Source organism: Vigna unguiculata, chromosome 3 (assembly GCF_037176805.1).
Source record: "Vigna unguiculata cultivar grain cowpea cultivar isolate G323 ecotype 2 chromosome 3, ASM3717680v1, whole genome shotgun sequence".
NCBI lineage: Eukaryota > Viridiplantae > Streptophyta > Magnoliopsida > Fabales > Fabaceae > Vigna > Vigna unguiculata.
This window is the reverse complement of record NC_140794.1, coordinates 2912260-2932547: the sequence shown is the minus strand read 5'-3', so window position 1 is coordinate 2932547 and position 20288 is coordinate 2912260. Positions and strand designations below refer to the sequence as shown.

The following is a 20288-nucleotide window of genomic DNA, read 5'->3' as shown; positions in this document are numbered from 1 at the left end:
AGTAACAAAGATTCTCTCAGAGGCACAAGCCCAAATAGCCCCTTAGGTCATAAGATAGAATCAGAATGACCCTAGTTTGCGACTTTTTGAGCCTTTCTTCCCTCTGGAGTCAGTAGTTGGGACCCAAACCTGAGCATGCTTCTTCTTTGTGGAAAGTAAACATCATTGGACTTGGTGCTTGGTATATTTACATACACAACGACCTCTATACTAAACAAATCAGATCAACAAGACCTAACACAGATCGCCACATTTCCATTCCTCCAATCTTGTCTTCACTGTTCTTTGTTTGAAGTGTTCATGGGATACAGTATGAACTGGGATTTCATCTGGGTGCTGCCTCTCACGTTGTGTTGCTGCTCCTTGGTGCACAGCTTGGACAGCACTCCTGCAAGTGAATCATTGAATTCCTTGGTTCAAGATTTTGCTTTCAGGTCACTGGTCAAGCACAGACCTCAAACAGGTGCTCTGTATGATGCTCTTCTTCCAAGGAACCTGTCTGGTATGGATATTTCAGTAGTACGTCTTCGAAGCAGAAGGCTCTGGAACAAAGGTGCCAACTTTAGCTACTTTCGGATCCCACCAAGAACCGTGTCCATTCCCCATGTCAAGAGGTTGGCTATTGTGTACCAAAACCTGGGCAACTGGTCAACCCTCTACTACAATTTGCCAGGTTACTCACTCATCTCTTCTGTTGTTGGCTTTCTGGTTTTCGATGCCTCAAATGTAACAGACACAAGTGAAAGAAACCTCACTCTCAACACAATGGGACAGCCTATTTCTATTCAATTTCCTAACATCACACTTATGGGTAGGGCTCACATCAACTCAAGGGTGAGATGTGTAGCTTTCAATGCCAATGGTACATTTCAACTTACTCAGATGAGTTCCCCTGGAGTGTGTTACTCAAGCGACCAGGGTCACTTTTCGGTAGTACTCCCACTGGAAAAGAAGAGGGGGAGATGGTATCTGTGGGTGATTGGCTTTGTAGTTGGATTTTTTGGTTTCATTATAGTTGGCTATGCGGGATTTTCTTCTATGAGACTTCTCAAGACCAAGAGGATTCAAGCAATGGAAAAACAAGCCAATGAAGATCAGGTTCTTGAAAGTAGATGGGTTGGCAATAGTAAAATGCCCTCAGCAGCAGTGACAAGAACTCAGCCAGTTCTTGAGTGCGGCGTTCTTTAGTTCACTGCATTTTCCTCTTGTAATCTTTTCCCCAATCACCCTTGTCAGTTAGCTAATACTCTTTGGTCAGTGAATGTATAACAAGCTAGGTTCGTTCATTCTCTGAAATGAACACAGCATGATTCTGACTACAAATGAAGGAATACTTTACAGATACATCAAGAATTAGTCTTTTAACTATCTTGTACCATAAAATATTTTCTGCCCGGGGTTTCTCAATGGCATGACGCAATTTGCCTTTGTTAATTAGTCTCATACAACTGTAAAGTGTAGCATTAAACTTAGTAAAACTGAAGAAAAAAAAAGGTTGCGTAAACTCCAAAAGAAACAATATCACAAAAGCATTACTGAGTCCTACCTCCACAAGGTTGCCCAAAGAAAAGCAATATAAAGCAGGCTTTCATTTAACAAAAGGTAAAAATAAAAAACATGGTCACCAAGGCACGACAAGAAGCACAAAACCTTACAGTGCACAAACATGCAAAGTTACAAAGCGAGAAAAAGTGAACATCCTTCAGCACATACACCAAAATCACCTAAAACAATATAAACAGGAAACCAAGATGCATTAAAGCTTTATTTGATGTTTCTAACACAGTTGACTTGATGCATGAATCTTCAACACAAATCTCATCATATTTTATCAAGAAATTCATGAATTTGTTCAAACAAATTACAAGGACCAAACGCCTATACCACGTGCATCTCTTTCTATAAACTAAAGTGGCAATTTCAATCAACCATCAATATCAAATGCATAAATGGTTTGGCGATTAGGTCCCTTAACCAAGGTTTTGATCCAATATTCGCCTTAAATGTGAAATCGCAACAGAAAAGTACTTTCGTTCCAAAATGGACCAATCATGTTACAGAGAGACAGAAGGAGTGTAATAGAAGTTTAGATACCCCTGGTTACAGAAAAAAATAGATATATCACTTGCACAAGAAATTATGAATACATAGAAATATCAACCATCATTTTCTTGATACTTAAAGATTCTAAAACGCTTCTTGCTTTACAGGAGTCAACACAATTCTCATCATATTTTGTTAAGAAACTCTTGAATATGTTTCACATAAAATATTAAATTCAAGGATCAATATCTTCTTCTACAGTGTTACTTCAGAGAATCAAGCAACCATCAATACATGCACATACATAAAATAAATCAAATCCAGAAATGCAATTATAACTCTAATTTCAAACAAATATACACTTGACAAGAACATCAACAACTTGTACTCTACCAAAGCAAAAAGCCCCTGGAAGCCAAATGACATGCCTTCGTTTTATTAAAGAGCCAAAGCAGTTATAGCAAGAAAACAATAGTTGCTCTGCCTACCAAAGATCCTCATAGAAACAAACAATTATAACTCAAACGCTGCACTGCAGGACTAACAGTGAAACAACCAAAACTCATCATCAATTGAGAGCACCAACTCCAGTCCCACTTTTGCGTGCAAGCTTTGTCCACTCGGTGTGGAAAGCCCCAGGGCGATCAACCCTCTCATAGGTATGCGCCCCAAACAAGTCCCTCTGAGCCTGAACAAGGTTCGCCGGAAGCCTCGCCCTCCGATAGGTATCAAAGTAAGCAAGACTAGCACACATTCCCGGAGTACTAATCCCAGCCGAAACCGCCAACCCCACAACCCGCCTCCACGCAGCCTGCCTCTGCACCATTTCCCTAGCAAACTCCGGGTCCACTATCAAACTAGCCAAATTAGGGTTCCTCTGATAAGCCTTCTTGATTCTGTCCAAGAACACCGCCCTTATGATGCACCCTCCCTTCCAAATCCTAGCCAATTCCCCCAAATTCAAGTTCCACCCTTTCTCATTACTCTTGGCCCTCAACAAATTCATCCCCTGAGCATAGCTACAAATCTTTGAAGCATACAAAGCCTGTCTTACATCATCAATCAATCTCTTCTTATCCACCCCACTCACACCAGTCTTCCCCAATTCCTCACTCAACCCCGCCTCCTTCAACACCGTCGCAGCACTCTCCCTCTCCTCCTTTAACCCGCTTAAATACCGGCAATCCAACGACGCCGCAATCGTGGGCGCTGCTATCGACAGCTCCGCCGCCTGCTGCACCGTCCATTTTCCCGTCCCCTTCATCCCTGTCTTGTCCAAAATCTTATCCACCAAAAACCCTTCACCATCCTCATCCTTCACTTTAAAAATATCCGCAGTGATTTCAATCAAGAAACTCTCAAGCTCCCCTCTGTTCCACTCTGCGAAGATATCCGCAAGCTCGGAATTCGACAGGCCACCAACGTGCTTCAACACGTCGTAAGCCTCCGAGATGAGTTGCATGTCTCCGTATTCGATTCCGTTGTGGACCATCTTCACGAAGTTCCCAGAACCCCCCTCGCCGATGTAAGTGACGCAGGGGCCGTCCTCGACCTGCGCAGCGACTTTGTGGAGGATGTCCTGGACGTTGGTGTAGGCGGTGTGGGAACCGCCGGGCATGAGGGAGGGCCCGTTGCGCGCGCCGTCTTCGCCGCCGGAGACGCCCATGCCGAGGTAGAGGAGGCCTTTTTCGGCGACGTTGCTGATGCGGCGTTCGGTGTTCTCATACCACTCGTTTCCGCCGTCGATGATGCAGTCGCCGGGCTCCAGGTGGTCGGAGAGGGCGGCGATGGTTTGGTCGACGGGGGCGCCGGCCTTGACGAGGATGATGACGGATCTGGGGCGCTGGATGGATAGGACGAAGTCACGAGGGGTGTACTGGCCCGTGAGCGGGAGGGAGCCCTCGTTGCGGGCCCGATCTACGGTCTCGTCGACTTTGGAGGCCGTACGGTTGTAGACGGAGATGGGGAAGCCCTTCTCCGCAATGTTTAGGGCTAGGTTCTGGCCCATGACGGCCAGGCCCGCCAGGCCTATGCGCGACAGAGCTGCTGACTCCATTCCAAAAGAGTTGGTGAGAGTGGTGGTTTGAGGTTTGTCAAGTGATGTTGGAGTATGCAGTTATGTCTGAGTAAGTGTCTTTGTAGATATAAACCTGGTGGCTTTGCTTCTGTTAATTATTAATTTATTATTTATTATTATTATTATCTAATTAGTAAAAGAGGGTTTAGTTAAGCAAGAGGAGGAATGAGGGCTTTTTATGGGCTTTTGTTTGGGTTGGTGAGATTGGCGGACCCGTCGAGGGAGTGAAAGGACAGTGACTTAACCACCAACGAGGAGGTGCCGTAGACGACGTTGCCTCCAAGACGTGTCAATGGGAATTTCCTCCTCGATCAAACGACATCGTTTTGTTAATCCAGTCAACCCAGATATTTTTTATATCTCCTGGTCAAACCTCTTTGGTCGCTACCTTTTTCTTAAACTACTCTTATGTTGACTGTGATTTCATATTTATGTAACTTCTGAGATGATTTACAATTGTAAAATAAAAAGTTGGACTTTACATATATCACACACTTCTTTTATCCTAATTTCTAGAAGATTTTCAAAAATTCAAAAACTACAATTTGAAACATTTTATGAAAGAATTTCTTATAAATAAATTGTTATATATTCAAATTCTTAATATAATAATTCACTGCTATTATCCTTTAAGAAGTTGAAAGAAATGCATGTAATTCTTATTACCATTTAAATGTCTCTACTAAAATAGTTAATGAAATAAAACTTTTGAAGTTTTATGTTTGTGAGTGTAATTAAACGGAAATAAGACTTCAATATTTAAGTATAAAAGTTGTAAAATAATACCATAAGGTTAAATGTAAGAGCGTATAAGTTGATAAGATATCATTATATTGACTCTTTTCAGTCATGTCCAGATATAAAATATAAATAATGATGATATAATTATCTTGTAATATTACATCAAAATAATGTATATTAGTATCTTGGCTATAAAATTGATTTACTAGATAGTAACTAATTTATATTGTTATGAGTATTTCGAACACAAACATTCCAAACTTAAAATTCATATAATTGCTATACGAGTTTTTCTTTTTCGTTATGATAAATAGAATTTTTATTCAGTTCAAATTTTAGTTATCATATATTTATGTGCTCTACTTGTTTGGGTTTTTATCTTTTGTGTAATTCACTATTGTTTTAATTCGATTTTAAAAGTCAAATCAATAAGATGAAGATAATCAACTATATTTACATCCGAATGTATTTGAACACAACAATTTGACTACGGAAGTGTTATTACACAGTTTTTTTTTAGTTGTTACTATTATGAATAGTGATATAACAATCTTTTTTAATATATATATATATATATATATATTTTGAACACCATCATAATTATTTTAATAAAAATATATGGATATCATATTGAATATCGGTTCAGATACGAATTTTAATATGGTCCATACACGTTAAATAGGAAAGCGTGAAAGTTTGAAAGTGGTGTCTTGCTTTACTAATATAAAAGGATGTCTTAAAAGGTCTATTGTAATTAGTATATGCTATAGTAACATTTCAGAATTCTCTCACATCTTTCATTTGCATAGATTTAACAACTTAGTTTGGACCATGTCCATATTTGTTACAAATTTCTTGCATAAGTTGTTAACAAAAAGTCATAGTCTCATCATAAGCATAATGATGAGATGATGCAGTGTCACATCTGGTTTAAGGTTGCGTATATTCAATGTAACTTTGTCAAAATGTTCCATAAACACTCATAACGATTCGTCCTTCTCTTGCTGAATGTTGACTAAAGCCAAGGAGGTAAGATGATGAGGTCTTTTGGTAGCAAACTGTACACCAAAACGAGTGACCAACGTCTCAAAGTAATATATGGAATTGGGAGGGAGATAAGTAAACCAACTTAGAGTTAGAACTTTCAAAGATGTGGGGAAAGCCCGAAATAAGATGACATCATCTGATGTGTACAACTCTACTTATGTCACAAAGACGTCAACATGATCGTCTCAATTTGTGTTGTCATCATATTGGTCCATGGAGTAAGACCCTTATAGCCTAGAGAAAGCTCTACCTCCATGATCCCATCCTATAAGGGATGACGCCATGAAGTGCCCCTCCCGGCAAAAGTGTGATTAGTAACAATGTTCACTCATGATCCTCCTCCCCTCAGAGTGGTGTCCTCTTCATCCATTGTTCTCTACCGATGTGAAGTCTCAGTGTTTTGAGATGTTTCCTCCTGTTGTCTTTACACCCTCTCATTCTCCTTTGTGCAAGCATTCATTTCCTATTCATTTCTTCTATTCATCTTGTCTAATTGCCTTTGCATATTTAACATCAATGTTGAATTTTGATTTGCAATATTAATATCCCTTGTCGTGTTCATTGTGGATACCATCTTTTCCAAGTACATCTCGGTCCCATGGTGGGAGCTAAATGTTTTCGTATAGAACCTAATTGTCCTACAAGATCTGATATATCCCTGTTTTACTGTCCAAGATGTCCTTTTGTAATCCTTGAATGAGCCAAAGAAGGTGGGTATCTGCAAACACTCTAACACTCAAGTCAGTTGATATGGTTAAGGTAACCCAATGTGAATAGATTTCAAGATGCTTTTTACCTAGAAACCAATGTCCTTTACATATCTCATTATTTTAGGTCTTTACCTGATTGGACTGACCCTCTACATTAATCTTGACCTGAAATGATCATTGCTCGTGTGTAACCGCTTGGTCCTAACCGAGATGAAGTCGACCTTACATAAGACAATTTTGATTTTAGTTGAGATCACTTCGATATTATACGGTATGAGAGATAAATAGAAAGATAATAAATTTGTTAGGTTTTAATATTTATATAATTATCAAATGACATATTTATAACATTAATTTATAAAATATTTAAAGTATATTTTGGAATATGAGTAAAATTTTGTTTAAGCACCTGAATGTTTCTTACATGAATTCTTTACTTGTACGAAGACAAATTAACTTTTAAAAAATACCAAGATATAACTCGGTGAAAAACTAAAACTTAAAAAAATCTCAATGTTTTACTAGTATATTTTTAAAACTAATTTAAAAATATTCAAATTATATTTTGAATATCTCGGATATGAGTGGATATATAAGCTCCCAAACCGGGGATATGAGTAAAATTTTGTTTAAGTAGTAGACAAATTTTATAAGTTATCTACTTTTATGAAGACAAAGTAACTTCTAAAAAATACTATAAGATATAACTCGGTGGAAAACTAATACTTTAAAATAATTTTTTTTATATTGTCCAATACACTAATATTATCAATTTAAAAATGTTTTTAATATATTTTAAAATATAAAACGAATAAAAAAACCCAACATATAATTAAATTCTTCAAATGTTTTACTTTAGCGTGTATGGAATAAATAAGTTTAGATATCATTTTGTTTTAATAACTAATTTTATTCAGAGTTATTAAATAATAAGCTAATATACTTTTATTTATGAGTTTAGATCTCATTTTATTTTAATAAGAACAATTTTAATCGGAGTTACTAAATAATAAGCTGATATATCTTTATTTATGATTAAAAATTTAAAAAGTGACATTTTTAAGAAGTGATTTCTCACGCACCCTAACATTTTGAACATTTTTTGGCAACAACATAGTGGACCATTGAGGCCTCACAAATGTCAAAAATTCAGCAAAAATATGGAACATCTATTAAAAAAAATAAAAAAAAATAAAAAAATTAAATAAAAAAAACTCAAACGTGTAATAATCTATTTCGTCAAACACCCATGAGCATTCGAAATTTGTAACATGAAGAAACCTATCTTTATATATATTTTTTCTCTCATGATTAAGAACTCGTTGAAAAACTACATTCTAAAATATTTTCATACAAATTCGTGTATAAACATCGTAAACATTTTTAGATAAAATTTGATTGCTTATGCATTTTAAAGTGTAGCATTATTCATACTTTTACATGTAACTCATGCATTTACCACACTTATAATTCTAGTATACAGCTAGTCACTTATGCTTTGTATCATTATCATGTTAATGGATAAAAGTTATGATGTAAATTAATTTTCTGAAGGTTAAATATGTTTTTGGTCCCCGGTCTCTCAGTAAATTTTGGAATTAGATTTTAAAACTTTGAACCAATTTACTTCTTCATCTTTCGAAATACGTGAATTTAGTCTTTTTAATCAAATTTTGTTAATCAAATTTAATCCTTCAAGCGTATTTCATAATAGTATTTGACTTAACATTAAAGTAAAAATGTGTCAAACCGTATAAACAACTCAAATACAATTCTGAAATGCATACAAAACGTCAAATAAACCTAACAAAATTTGATTAAAATGACTAAATCTACATATTTTAAAGGATAAAAGACTAAATTGGTCCAAACATTTGGTCCAAATCAAAACCTCTCAAGCTCTTCATATAAATTAGTATACAAGTTTTAGTAAAATAAAAAGCATTTTAACTCTTTTAGTAGATCGGTGTGCAACATTTAATAAGAAAATGAATAATTTATTTATATAAAATGGTGTACAAGAAAGAATGATTAAACTTTTTATACAAAATGATGTACAATCTAGTATAATAAGGAGCGTTTAAACTTTTTGTACAAACTAATTTATAAAAAAATTAGTATTATCAAGAATGATTAAACTCATGGCATGCAAGATTTAGGGTAACTAAAAACACAAATACAAATAAATCAATTCAAAACTGAATAATAGAAAGCCAATCAATATATATATATATATATATATATATATATATATATATATATATATATATAATTCTTTTATTGGATTTCTCTTATTTGATTTCGAACACCAACCGAACTAAATCAATTTTATAATACACATAAAAATGTATATTATTTATAAATTTATTTTACTCCTCAGATTTACATCTTTATTTCTTATATTTTCATAAAATTAATGCACAACCTGTACTAATGCATGAAAAATATATTTAATTAAAGATATTTTTAGTGACTATTTGTAATCACCGCCAGGTCATGTAAATTTATTTACAATGGTCTATATCAGAAGTGTTAATCCATAGGAATGAAATTACTCGTTGAATGCAGTCCAATTCTCATCCCCCATTACATGAACCCGAAAATTCACTATCTCCACTCGTTTTTTTTATACTTGTACTAGATACGACAAGAGAACAGTTATATTTCTGTCGCAATGTTGACAGTAATGTACTGGTGTTCAATGTTTATATATATGCTACATGATACCAGTAAGCTCAAAGCAGCAATGGGCCAGAGCAAACACTTATAGTCACGGTGATAGCAATAATCACTAAAGAAATTTTAGAACACCACATGCCCCCATCATAATCTATATGGGAGCAACTGAAATAACAATAAATGGTGTTATTCAAAAGACAATAATTATAATTCAACGGTCCGAAAGCTATTCAGGTCCAAGACAAGCTTATACTTCGGGATATAAACAATCTCTAGGGGTAACGAAACAATACAATTGAAAACCTCAAGCAACAACTTGTCCAAAGAGCTGCTTTCGGATCTGCAACAAGGAGAAAGAAACTTCATAAGAATCTAATCGTTTGACATGATTTACCAGCTCATCATCTCAAAATAATTATACCCCTTCACCCTTTCCCAAGAAGAAAAAAATAAATAAAACAAAGAAGAATGTTGGCTATCATAATTTCAACCTATCTAATGACTAACCAAATTTATCATCCTAAAGAATATGCAAAAGTAAACATACTAGAGAGAAAGTTGGCAAATAATGAATTGGATTAAAGGGTTTACGATGTATATGTGTTTGTGGAATTAACTGGATAGCACTACCCAAGAAAATACGTAAATTGAGATGTGAAACATAATGCTACACCGAAGTTATTTGAGTGAGAGCAATAGCAAGGTTACTTGTCCTAGGTGGAGGCCATCAGAGCAAATGATTTGCCTGAAGTTTCCCTTATTTTTTTTTTTTTTTTTAATTTCAGTGTCAAAGTTTCAATATCTAAAAAAAACAACTCCACTTTTCTACTTGGAAATAATATGGAAGTCAACTGCATAAACAACTCAGCAGAAAATATCTAACATCGAGGATACATATCACAGAATAAGAATTACTACGCACAAAAAATTTACCTCAGGGAGCTTTTTACGAAACACTACATCAAGTCGTGCATCAAGAGTATTTTCACACACAATCTTTCCATCACGAGAAGCTAGCACCACGCCACCAGAACTGAATATCAACAAAAAAAAATCAGGTGTGCTACAATACAACTGAAATTTAAATATCTAAGCAGCTAATCCGATTTTCAGAAGAATCATTAATTGTTGTGGGTATGAATTACTACGTACAGAATATTTAAAAGTGATGCTTTTCTCATAAGACAATGTTAAATTATAATTAACCAAGAGGAAAAAAGTAAAGCATAGGGTAAGAAAGTAAATCTCTGAACAATTAGTTATGATTTAATTGTAACACAACTTTACCAGTAGATATCATGAGCATTATGATGACTGGGTCCAGGAGGAAGATAGACTTGATTGTCAACAATGATCTCTGGGGGATCAACATTTGCTTTGTCAGCATACTCCTGTGCTGCAGAATCCAGCACATGCTCTACCAAGTGCAGATCCTCTTTCCGACATCTCAATAAGACAGAAGGTTCTTTCAGTCTTAGCAAACACTGCAACACACAGCCCTTACATTATATTTCAAGTACACATACAAGCATAGAAGGTGATCTATAAACAGCAATCTAGCAGAATGTATCATTACAAAGGTTTAAAAAGGTCATGTAGGGCAGGAATTGAACCCATGCCATCAAACAAACCACGGAGACCAAAGGTTCCCATGTCAGGAAGCAGGAAATAGTTATGACTCAAAATGTACCCAAACATTACATATACTTATGCATAGAAGGTGATCTGTAAACAGCAGTCTAACAGAACGTATCATTATAAAGGCTTAAAAAGGTCAGGTTGACCAGGTATGGGTAAGAGGTTAGAACAGGAATTGAACCCATGCCATTGAACACAATATGGAGAACAAGGTTGGTTCCATGTCAGGAATCAAGAAATAGTAATGATTCAATCAACTGTACCCAGGCACTTGGAAACCCGTCCTAAAAATCTAAGTATTAAGGGGAGAGAACCAATCACTTAAATACTCCACTACACATCCCATACTACTTCATATGGGACTTTGGCATTCCATAATACCCTATCATAGCACCACTCCTAAGAGTAGACATTTTGGTAGCTTTCATTCTATGACACTTCATTTGCTGAACTTCACTCAACTTCCTTGTTAATCAAAACCCTCCATAGATAGCCCCCGTCCAAGAAACCAACAACCTTTGCTGATACGAATTGATAACTATCCACGCATTTGGGGAACCCACCCTAAAAGACTAGGTATTAAGAGAAGAGAACCAAACACTTAAATATTCCACCAAGCATCTCGTAATGCCCGAGTTCCTATCACAAAAAAATCACTGACGTTGATACGATGGCGTCTCCAGGTAATAGCAATTAGCAATGAAAATATTAGTTATAGATACAATGTTGTGGCATCATCACAAATAACACAAAACAGAGGTACAATAAATAAATAACCATAACATTTGTCTCTGTGCAAGGCTTTACTAAAAAAATGTAAACAACAATCTGATATCAATACTTGGAAAACAGTAAAATAAAAGTATCGAACCATAAGTAGGTGTAACATACTAAACATTTAACTGACCTGAACAATGAGATCTTTAAGAAGGTTTCTGTACACATGATCATGATGAGTAATAGTCCAATCATGATGATGACTCACACTCAAAAGTTCCTTGGATGCAGCTTCTTTCATGGAACTGATCACGTCATCCTGAGCTTGAAGAACTTTAATTCGAGAAGCATTCAGCTGCATCGAGTACTCACTGCAACAAACAGTGAATTGTGCCTTAAAACATAAACTATCACAAGCAGCACTGTTTTTGCCACTTTGAAGAACAACACTCAGATCTGTGTTTTAAAAATACGTCTATCTGAACTAAACCCTCAATCTCATTCATCAAACTTCGACAATATCCTTGACTTCAAGTAATTTGCACAGATGTCAGTAGCTTGAAGGAAATTGAACATCAACTATTCAAACCCAAACAAAGTAAATAAGTAAATAAAAGAGACTAAACCAAAACCTATGGCCACATTTTCCAAATGCAAAAATAAAAAAATGGAACTAACATTAATTATTGTTTTTATTGAATATTACGAAAAGACGACAAGGATCCAGTAGGCTATTTCACAAGTGATCTAAATTGCATGCATTCGCGAATTCAGCAATTCGGAACTGTTCAATTAAGATCTGACAAGTCATATTGTAGTACTAAAAACACTTCGAAGCAGTTCAATTATAAATACACCGAATGAGTGATCACAAGAAAAAATAACTGGACTGATTGCACTGAATCTGGTTCTATAAAGCTTTTGCTGTACCAGTAATCACAGTAAATAGACATTGCAGTATTATCACAAGCAAGGATCAAGATCTATACGACTAAGACTTGGTCTCCAGAATTTGATTTCAAGTAATGCCAGCTGACGAACAATCCTAATGAATTTCAAACTAACAGAGACAAAAACAATATAAAAAAAAGGGATAGAAAGGTAGTTAGAAGTTACATCTTCTTGCGAATTTCCACTTGGCGCTCTTTTCGTTCGTACTCTTGCCTGATCTTCTTCTTCTCGGCTTCAACCAACTGCAGCTTCTCGATATTGAATTCCTGCAGGATTCGTTTTGAGAGAATGAATTAGAAATCGAAAGAGGAAAAAACCGTACAATGAAGAGATACCTCTTCGGCGGAGACAGAGATCTCGTTGGCTTTTTCCTCTGCTTCCTGGCGGATGAACCGCACCATCTGCTGGATTTGCCTGGAGACATCTGCGTCGTTCATTTTCAGAGACGATTCTCAGAGACTATTCACCACCGGAAACTTCGTAGACGATTGAACTTGATACGGATTCTCTCTCTGCCCCCAACCCACAACAGCTCACCTCTTATTTATGTACCTTCGTGTTAACATTTTAAATACATATTTTAGTTTATGGGTGATTTTTTATTAATATAAATTTATTAGTTTTTATAATTATTACTTTAAAAATAAGAATATTATAAATTTAAAAATAAGAATATTATAAATCCAATAGATCAATTCATTTTATCAATATTAATTTGATTAAATCAAGTTGCACAACTTAAACTATCGATATAATTTATTAGCGTTTTTTTATTCAAGTAATACTTTACTAAGGGTTTTTTTTTTTTAATTGAATTTCATGTTTATTATCTATAACAATAAATAAAGAGGATTTCCTCTTTTTAGTCCACAATTTCAAAATTTTAATTTTATCCTTTAAAATATAATTATTTATTAAATTTTTAAAAATTGACCGTTATTTTTACAAATTTTGTATAAAATCGTCTATATCTATTTATTCTTTTTTTTCCTATTTATCAACCATTATCTTTACTGATATATTCTACTTTTTTTTTCTAATAAATATAATTTTATTTTATATATTAACTTAATAATATTATAATATCATTACCTACTAATATAATATTATGTATATGTAAGAAATACATACACACATGCGCTATCCGCACCTATGCTAGTTATAGATAAGAAAGTATGATTAAAAGAAAAAGATCCACTAAAATGGATAATGGAGTTTTCTAACAAAATTAATAAATACTTGGTATAAAAAAATTCAAGTAATTCAATCACAAATTTTATCAATGATTTGATCAATTTAATGTGATTTTGTATTAAATTTCAAATTAATTTGCTAACATCATTTATTTATATTACTTGTGTCATATTTTTAATTAATTTATTCTTTTTTGTTGAGTCTTCTTATTAGTCTAATATTTGAAAGTTCTACTCAACGGAAAGAAACGAACTCAACTCAAACAATTATTTATAGTGAAATGATATATAAGAATTTTCCATTGAGAATACATACAAAACGCTTATAAGTTTTAAGAAAAAAATATTTGTTACATTGAAATACAAATATATATTTTATGTCATTATTATTCATATGTTTTTTGAGATATTCTGGTAAAAATAAGCAAACTTAAAATATATGATTTATGATAATGTAAAAACGTTTTACATCTCTGTTTTTCTAAAGATTCTAATTTTGAGTGGAATGAACTGTAAAATAAGGACTAAAAATAATCGAATGTATATTCTTTGCAATATTGTAAACATTCTATTTACTCTAAAATATTTGACTTTTTAGCCGTATTATAAATTTGAAGTATGTATTCACTTGTTGAAACATTTTTTTTTATTAAATTAACCAACCTTTAATGAGTTTTTTCTCCACCATATTTATTTCATTTAAGTTGTTAAATTTTAAGTTTTATTTTACTTGAAATCTGAATCTAATTTTACTTTTGCGTGAATTTACTAATACAAATATTTTAAAATAAATATTAGGGAACTGATTTTATTTAATGAATAGGAGATTTTATATTTTTTTACTAAAAGCTGATTCAAATACAAACATTGTGTATCTGTTTATATCTTTTTGCCATGTGATCTTATATTTTTCTTTAATAATATACTAGGGAAAATATACGTGTTGTTTACTTTTTTAAAATAAAATAAAATTATAATTATAATTATAAAAAAATAGATTTTATTATTATTTATTATTTTTCTTTTAGTTTAGATGCTGATTCTTTCGTTTTTTTAATTTACTATATTTTAAGTTGGTTTCTATTTTTCTTTATTCTTATGTTGGTAAATTTTATAATATAATTTTTAAAATTTTATTAAGATAAAATGAAAAATATTATATAAATAAATAATTGTTACGATGTAATGCTATAAAAAAACACGCATTCTCGTGTTTGTATCCCATCTTTTAATTTAAATAATACTATTTAAAAAATATAATTTTAAAATAATGCTTTTAAAATTAAAAGAATATATGTTTACATTGTTTTAAGTGGAGAAGTTAAATAATTATATTGAGTGGAGAAATTAGATAGACATGTATCCTATTTTATTGAAATATAAAATTCTTAAAGAACATTAAAGACGTAGAATTTATATTTTTTGCTGTGTATTTTTTTGATTTTTTTTGCTTCATCTTCAAAATAAATCGTGGTCACTAAATTTTAAAATATACTAATTTTTTTTTTAAAGTATTAAGATAATACATTTTTAATGTTCGGTGATAACAACACAAAATAGTTTTTATTTCATTGTATTTCTTCTTGAAATGAAAAAATAACATTAAATCTAATTATGTAACTTGCCAAAATGTTTTTCCATCCAACAATCTTTCTTTGACACTCCTTTGTATTCACTTGACAAATAGTTTTTTATATTAAAATATTGAATTAAATATGTTTTTTTCTTTAAATATATGTGAAATTGGAATTCATTCTATTTCCAAAATTTCAAATAAAAATTCTTATACTTTAATAATTTATGGAATACGTTTTCCAAAACTAAAAGAAAGAATAAAAAGATGAACTGTTTTAAATTACATGTGATGTGTTCTGACTTTTTAATCCAATCAACATAACTGTTTGATATATCACCTAAAATTTAATACCGTAAGTTTGAAATAACGTGTTTCATACATTGGAATGAGTCGAATTATAATTTTGCATTTAAATAGGAGGGGCAAAAAGAAACTCAAAGAGCACTTGTCAAAGTTGCCTAAGGGGCTCAGCTTGTGCTATTTGGCTTGTAAAAAATGGATTTTAACGCGATAAAATTTCCCTGAGAACAAATTATTATATACGGTAAAGTGAGAATGCAGTTGGGGTCCAAAATATTCTGTTCTAAAGTCTGAATCTACATGATATAATTTTGTCACTTTCAATAAAGATTTAATTCTCATTTGTGTATGTAAAATTATAAACTAGTCAATAAAGTGTGAGGTGGACATGTCGATTATTGGACCACATGCGATTAGCAGCAGGCAAGTGTCAGGAATGTGGTTTTCAAGAGGCAATCATGTCCACGAGTTAATTTTTCTATTGTATTTATTTTTTGTCATATCACTTTCATGCATGTCGAACCAGAAAGTGTACCAATGCCGAAGGATAAGGCCCTCGCTCCCATCCCAACCCAATCTTCCTTTTTCTCATTCACAAATTTTCTCCTTCAACCCACATTGTGAATGAGAAGTACAACCATAGTTCTTCCTCTCTTTTCTAGCATAAGATAATTTTACAGACTCAAAAAGTGACCATGGTGTCAATTGCATGTTAGGTCCACTGCAATCTAATTAAGGGTATGACTTCGAGTCACTATCTTCAGTGTCCGAATGATTGATGGTTATTTCCATCATTCCATAATTCTACCATCACCAGCAATTGGCTTAGGCCTCTAGTACTTACTTACTTGAATGGTCCATAATCTATATAATTTCTGTAAAAAAAACAGAAGGAGACCATTGTTGAAGCTTAAATTATGCCTACTACGAGCTCCTTTAAAAACAAAACTCAGACACTGTTAAATAACCGGGTAGTTAAGTCTGTTATTGCAGTCACATGTTCATAATCATATTACAGTTATTCACAGCAGGGGTTGAAACTCGGAACCCTTCTACTTCAACTCTGCTTGCTTGAGTTTTAGGTAAATAATTTTTTGGTTTCTCATTGTTAGCTTAATTTGATTATTATAATACTCATGATCACATGTTTAATTCGAGGGCTATGAGTGAAACTCTGTTTGAATGAGGTTATTTTTGGATTGTATAACTGGAAGAATTGGAATTTGGATATCATTAACACCTGTTTTTACCATGGTAGCTGTTTCCGTTGGTACATAGTACAAATTCAGATAGCAATCACAGCCATTATTGTTTCATGCGTCTGTGTTTGACCGTAGTTCGAGAATTGACCCTTACTACGGGTTATTAGATAAGATTAAGGATGAAGGTAGTTGGTAGTTGAAAAGTTGCGATTTTGGTATCAATTTTCGTGGGATAACTTGGTTTTTTCACGAGGAAGGTGTGATGGGAAACCCGTGGTTTTTCACCTGCTTCGTGCAGCTGAACTTGTTAATCTTTTTTTTCCTATCATCACGGGAAGCAGCTTTGAACTCCTACGCTTAAAGGGATCGAGAATAGTGATACTGATACCGTTTCTTGCTTCTTCAGTTTACACAATCAGCGAAGAGTTTGGACATGAATCATTCTGGGGCTGGAAGTGATGATATAAGAGCGGTTGAAATTACCAAGGATAGGAATGGAATAGGCCTAGTGGTTCTGCGGAACCATCGAGGAGCCTCGGCAAGGGTCAGATTCTTTTAACTCTCACTAATCGTTTACATTCACCACCTTTTTTGCAGAAATTGTTGTATAGTAAATGATTATGTGTTGAGATCAATTTCTACTTTACATGTTTTTGAAACTTGTATACGAGCTTTAAAATGTCATTATGTGTCAGATAGAAATTACCCAGATCATGCCATCCCAGAAGATATAGTGATTTCTTTCCTTTTTGATTCTGAAATAACTGTTTTCATAAATTGATGTTAGCGTGGGTGACACTTTTAGGTTAGTTTGCACGGAGGGCAGGTTCTTTCATGGAAATGGGAACGTGGCGAGGAGCTTTTGTTCACTAGTAGTAAGGTAAACATAATTAGCTTTTTTACTTTTTTTTTGTTTTGTTTTAGACTCATCAATTATTTAATTAGCTTTTAATTGAGGATGTAATTTTCTCTGTATATGTGGTGTTTTTCTTTCTCAGGCAATCATAAGCCCTCTCAAACCATTACGAGGAGGAATTGCTATCTGTTTCCCTCAGGTATAATTTGAATGTCGAATAATACTTTGTAAAAGTAAATTGCACATATTCATAGCCCAAGAATAAGTAACAGAAAAACTTACATACACAGAGTTAGATAAACAAGGTTTTTTTTTTTTCTTTGATTTCTTGTAATTTTATTTTTCCAGTTCAGAAACCGTGGATCATTAGAGCATCATGGGTTTGCCAGGAACAAAATATGGGTAATCGATCAAAATCCTCCACCGTTACCCACTGATTCCGGTGAAAAAGCCCATATTGATTTGCTGCTCAAACCAACCGAAGATGATCTGAAAATATGGCCACATAGGTTCGAAATTAAATGCATATTATGTGTTTACTTACTCCGAACCCACACTTTATCTTTTGAATATAGACAAGAAAAACATGAACATAAATTGTGAGGAAATATGCTAAATTATGACACTTTCTTGTCGAAAACTCGAATCAGTCCAAGAATTCACATCGCAAGAAAAATAAAAAGTAAATGAATTGTTGGCGTAAGTGCCGAGACCCCAACCACATGTGGGGGACCTCAATCGCAAACATGGGTAGTTTTATCATGTTTTTTGGCATCCCACCTAAATTGTCGGTTGAATCTCCTAATATTTGAGATACTGATCTGGAGTATTTTGTCCAGCTTCGAACTTCGGTTAAGGGTCTCTTTGGCAGGAAATGGATATTTGACTCTGATTTCTCGCGTCAGGAACGTCAATAGCAAGCCCTTCAGTTTCTCCTTTGCGTACCATACATATTACTCTGTCTCTGATATCAGGTTCGTGACTAAATGTGATCATGGTGATCAATTTTACATAAGTAATTTTCTAGTATTTGCAATATGCAATATTTGAACAAGCACGATAATCTCTGACAATCATTGGCAGTGAAGTGAGGGTGGAAGGATTGGAAACTCTAGACTATCTAGACAACTTGCACAACCAAGAACGCTTCACAGAACAAGGAGATGCATTGACGTTTGAATCAGAGGTGAGACAACAACTCAGGACCTGGTTCTGTTATTGTTGAAATAGTGTGACATTGATTATTTTTATGTTATTGTCGGGATGTATCAGGTGGATCGAGTGTATCTTGATTCTGGTGGCAGTGGGGTGGCTGTTCTGGACCACGAAAAGAAGCAGACAATTGTCATAAGAAAGGAAGGACTCCCAGATGTTGGTATGGTTCCTTGCACTTCCAAATGAAATGGTGAATGATGTTGGTAGGTTAGTGAAATTTTGGTACGCAATGTAACAGGTGAAACTAACCAAGTTTGGTGTTGCATAGTTGTTTGGAATCCGTGGGAGAAAAAGTCCAAGGCGATAGTGGATTTGGGGGATGAAGAGTACAAACAGATGGTGTGCGTGGATGGTGCAGCGATAGAGAAACCAATCACGTTGAAGCCAGGTGAAGAATGGACGGGGCGCTTGGACCTCTCTGTGGTCCCTTCCACTTGATATGACATGAATTTGGTATGAAGATATGGTCATAAAGTGGAATCAATCTTAGGTGGAGTAGTTTCAATGTTTTCTGTCTTCACAATTCAAGTTTTATTTTGTTTGACAAAAAGTATCTGAGGCATGCATGTGCTCAAGTTGTCTCATAAACTAACTAAAACATAACATACCATCCAGCATTCTTTTTGGCTGATGGTAAACCTCTCTATGCATACTCTCAAACTTACTGTGATATATTTATTGAAGTAAAATATGTGAATTTTAAACTTTCTGTTTAGGTTGGTCACTCTTATGCAATTTCTTGATTGTACGAAAACCAAATTGAAAGGTGTTACGAAAAATGATTTCTTTTTTAAAACCAAGGATTGGCTTAGTACTAGTATTATCCATCGACACATTTGATTTGAATGGTTCATGTTGATTTCGCAAATAAGATACATGTTAATTATTAAGTGAAGTGAGCATAAAATTCACATTCACCTTACATATAATTCTGATAATGTTTGTAGGGATATGTTCTGTCTGAGTGTCCTTGACAATGGTATACACTCCTTAATTGTCTATAAATATCTTAAAACATCTTTTCTTCGGAATGCTTCTACAAGTTATATCCAGATTTCAACCTTTTATATTCCTATCATATGCCCTTTTTTTTTCTAATAGAAATCATAACCCATTTTTAATTATGTTGCTGAACTTTGATCATTAACCATACTATTGATTCTCCATAAACATTTAATCATAAGTAAATTATGATAGAAGGAAATTATGTTTTTGATAAATTATGCACTTGCTTTTTCTAATAAAATATGAATTTATTTGGTTGTAAAGTGAGTATAGAAAGAGGATGTGTGGTGTCAACAAATGAATGTTCTTTTATTAACACTAAAAAAAATGTTTTATTA

At 33.8% G+C, this 20288-nt stretch overlaps 4 protein-coding genes across 6 annotated transcripts; 2 read left to right on the top strand and 2 right to left on the bottom strand.

Moving 5' to 3' along the window:
• LOC114178302 (uncharacterized) lies at nt 1–1323 on the top strand. The gene has a single exon (XM_028064129.2). The coding sequence runs from the start codon at nt 301–303 to the stop codon at nt 1186–1188; it is 888 nt and encodes a 295-aa protein (XP_027919930.1). The 5' UTR covers nt 1–300; the 3' UTR covers nt 1189–1323.
• Nucleotides 1324–2452: 1129 nt separating this feature from the next.
• On the bottom strand, nt 2453–4210 carry LOC114177488 (6-phosphogluconate dehydrogenase, decarboxylating 3, chloroplastic). Its single transcript, XM_028062856.2, has one exon. It carries the CDS (start codon nt 4097–4099, stop codon nt 2612–2614), a length of 1488 nt encoding a protein of 495 aa, XP_027918657.1. The 5' UTR covers nt 4100–4210; the 3' UTR covers nt 2453–2611.
• Nucleotides 4211–9256: 5046 nt separating this feature from the next.
• Nucleotides 9257–13159, bottom strand: LOC114175383 (V-type proton ATPase subunit E-like). Its single transcript, XM_028060154.2, has 6 exons — nt 12939–13159; nt 12769–12869; nt 11843–12023; nt 10585–10781; nt 10231–10330; nt 9257–9637 (listed from the first exon to the last, which is right to left on the bottom strand). Exons 1-6 carry the CDS (start codon nt 13038–13040, stop codon nt 9602–9604), a joined length of 717 nt encoding a protein of 238 aa, XP_027915955.1. The 5' UTR covers nt 13041–13159; the 3' UTR covers nt 9257–9601.
• Nucleotides 13160–16430: 3271 nt separating this feature from the next.
• Nucleotides 16431–19649, top strand: LOC114176999 (putative glucose-6-phosphate 1-epimerase). 3 transcript variants are annotated; one of them, XM_028062212.2, is made up of 9 exons: nt 16431–16754; nt 17281–17418; nt 17680–17754; nt 17873–17929; nt 18079–18239; nt 18570–18704; nt 18814–18916; nt 19003–19105; nt 19184–19649. In XM_028062212.2, the coding sequence occupies exons 2-9, from the start codon at nt 17308–17310 to the stop codon at nt 19381–19383; spliced, it is 945 nt and encodes a 314-aa protein (XP_027918013.1). In that variant the 5' UTR covers nt 16431–16754; nt 17281–17307; the 3' UTR covers nt 19384–19649. The 3 variants fall into 3 exon arrangements, with proteins under 3 accessions (XP_027918013.1, XP_027918014.1, XP_027918012.2); XM_028062213.2 differs by lacking the exon at nt 16431–16754 and adding an exon at nt 17113–17131; XM_028062211.2 differs by lacking the exon at nt 16431–16754 and having other exon boundaries at nt 19214–19649.
• The last annotated feature ends 639 nt before the right edge of the window (nt 19650–20288 follow it).

Excerpts from the sequence above, each read along its gene's own strand:
- LOC114176999 (XM_028062212.2), top strand. The coding sequence starts at position 17,308 with ATGAATCATTCTGGGGCTGGAAGTGATGATATAAGAGCGGTTGAAATT. Across the intron at positions 17,755-17,872 it reads TTTTGTTCACTAGTAGTAAG|GCAATCATAAGCCCTCTCAA; the intron begins GTAAACATAATT and ends TTTCTTTCTCAG. Across the intron at positions 18,240-18,569 it reads CTGAAAATATGGCCACATAG|CTTCGAACTTCGGTTAAGGG; the intron begins GTTCGAAATTAA and ends TATTTTGTCCAG.
- LOC114177488 (XM_028062856.2), bottom strand. The coding sequence starts at position 4,099 with ATGGAGTCAGCAGCTCTGTCGCGCATAGGCCTGGCGGGCCTGGCCGTC.
- LOC114178302 (XM_028064129.2), top strand. The coding sequence starts at position 301 with ATGGGATACAGTATGAACTGGGATTTCATCTGGGTGCTGCCTCTCACG.
- LOC114175383 (XM_028060154.2), bottom strand. The coding sequence starts at position 13,040 with ATGAACGACGCAGATGTCTCCAGGCAAATCCAGCAGATGGTGCGGTTC. Across the intron at positions 12,870-12,938 it reads TCTCTGTCTCCGCCGAAGAG|GAATTCAATATCGAGAAGCT; the intron begins GTATCTCTTCAT and ends CGAATCCTGCAG. Across the intron at positions 12,024-12,768 it reads GTGGAAATTCGCAAGAAGAT|TGAGTACTCGATGCAGCTGA; the intron begins GTAACTTCTAAC and ends TGTTTGTTGCAG.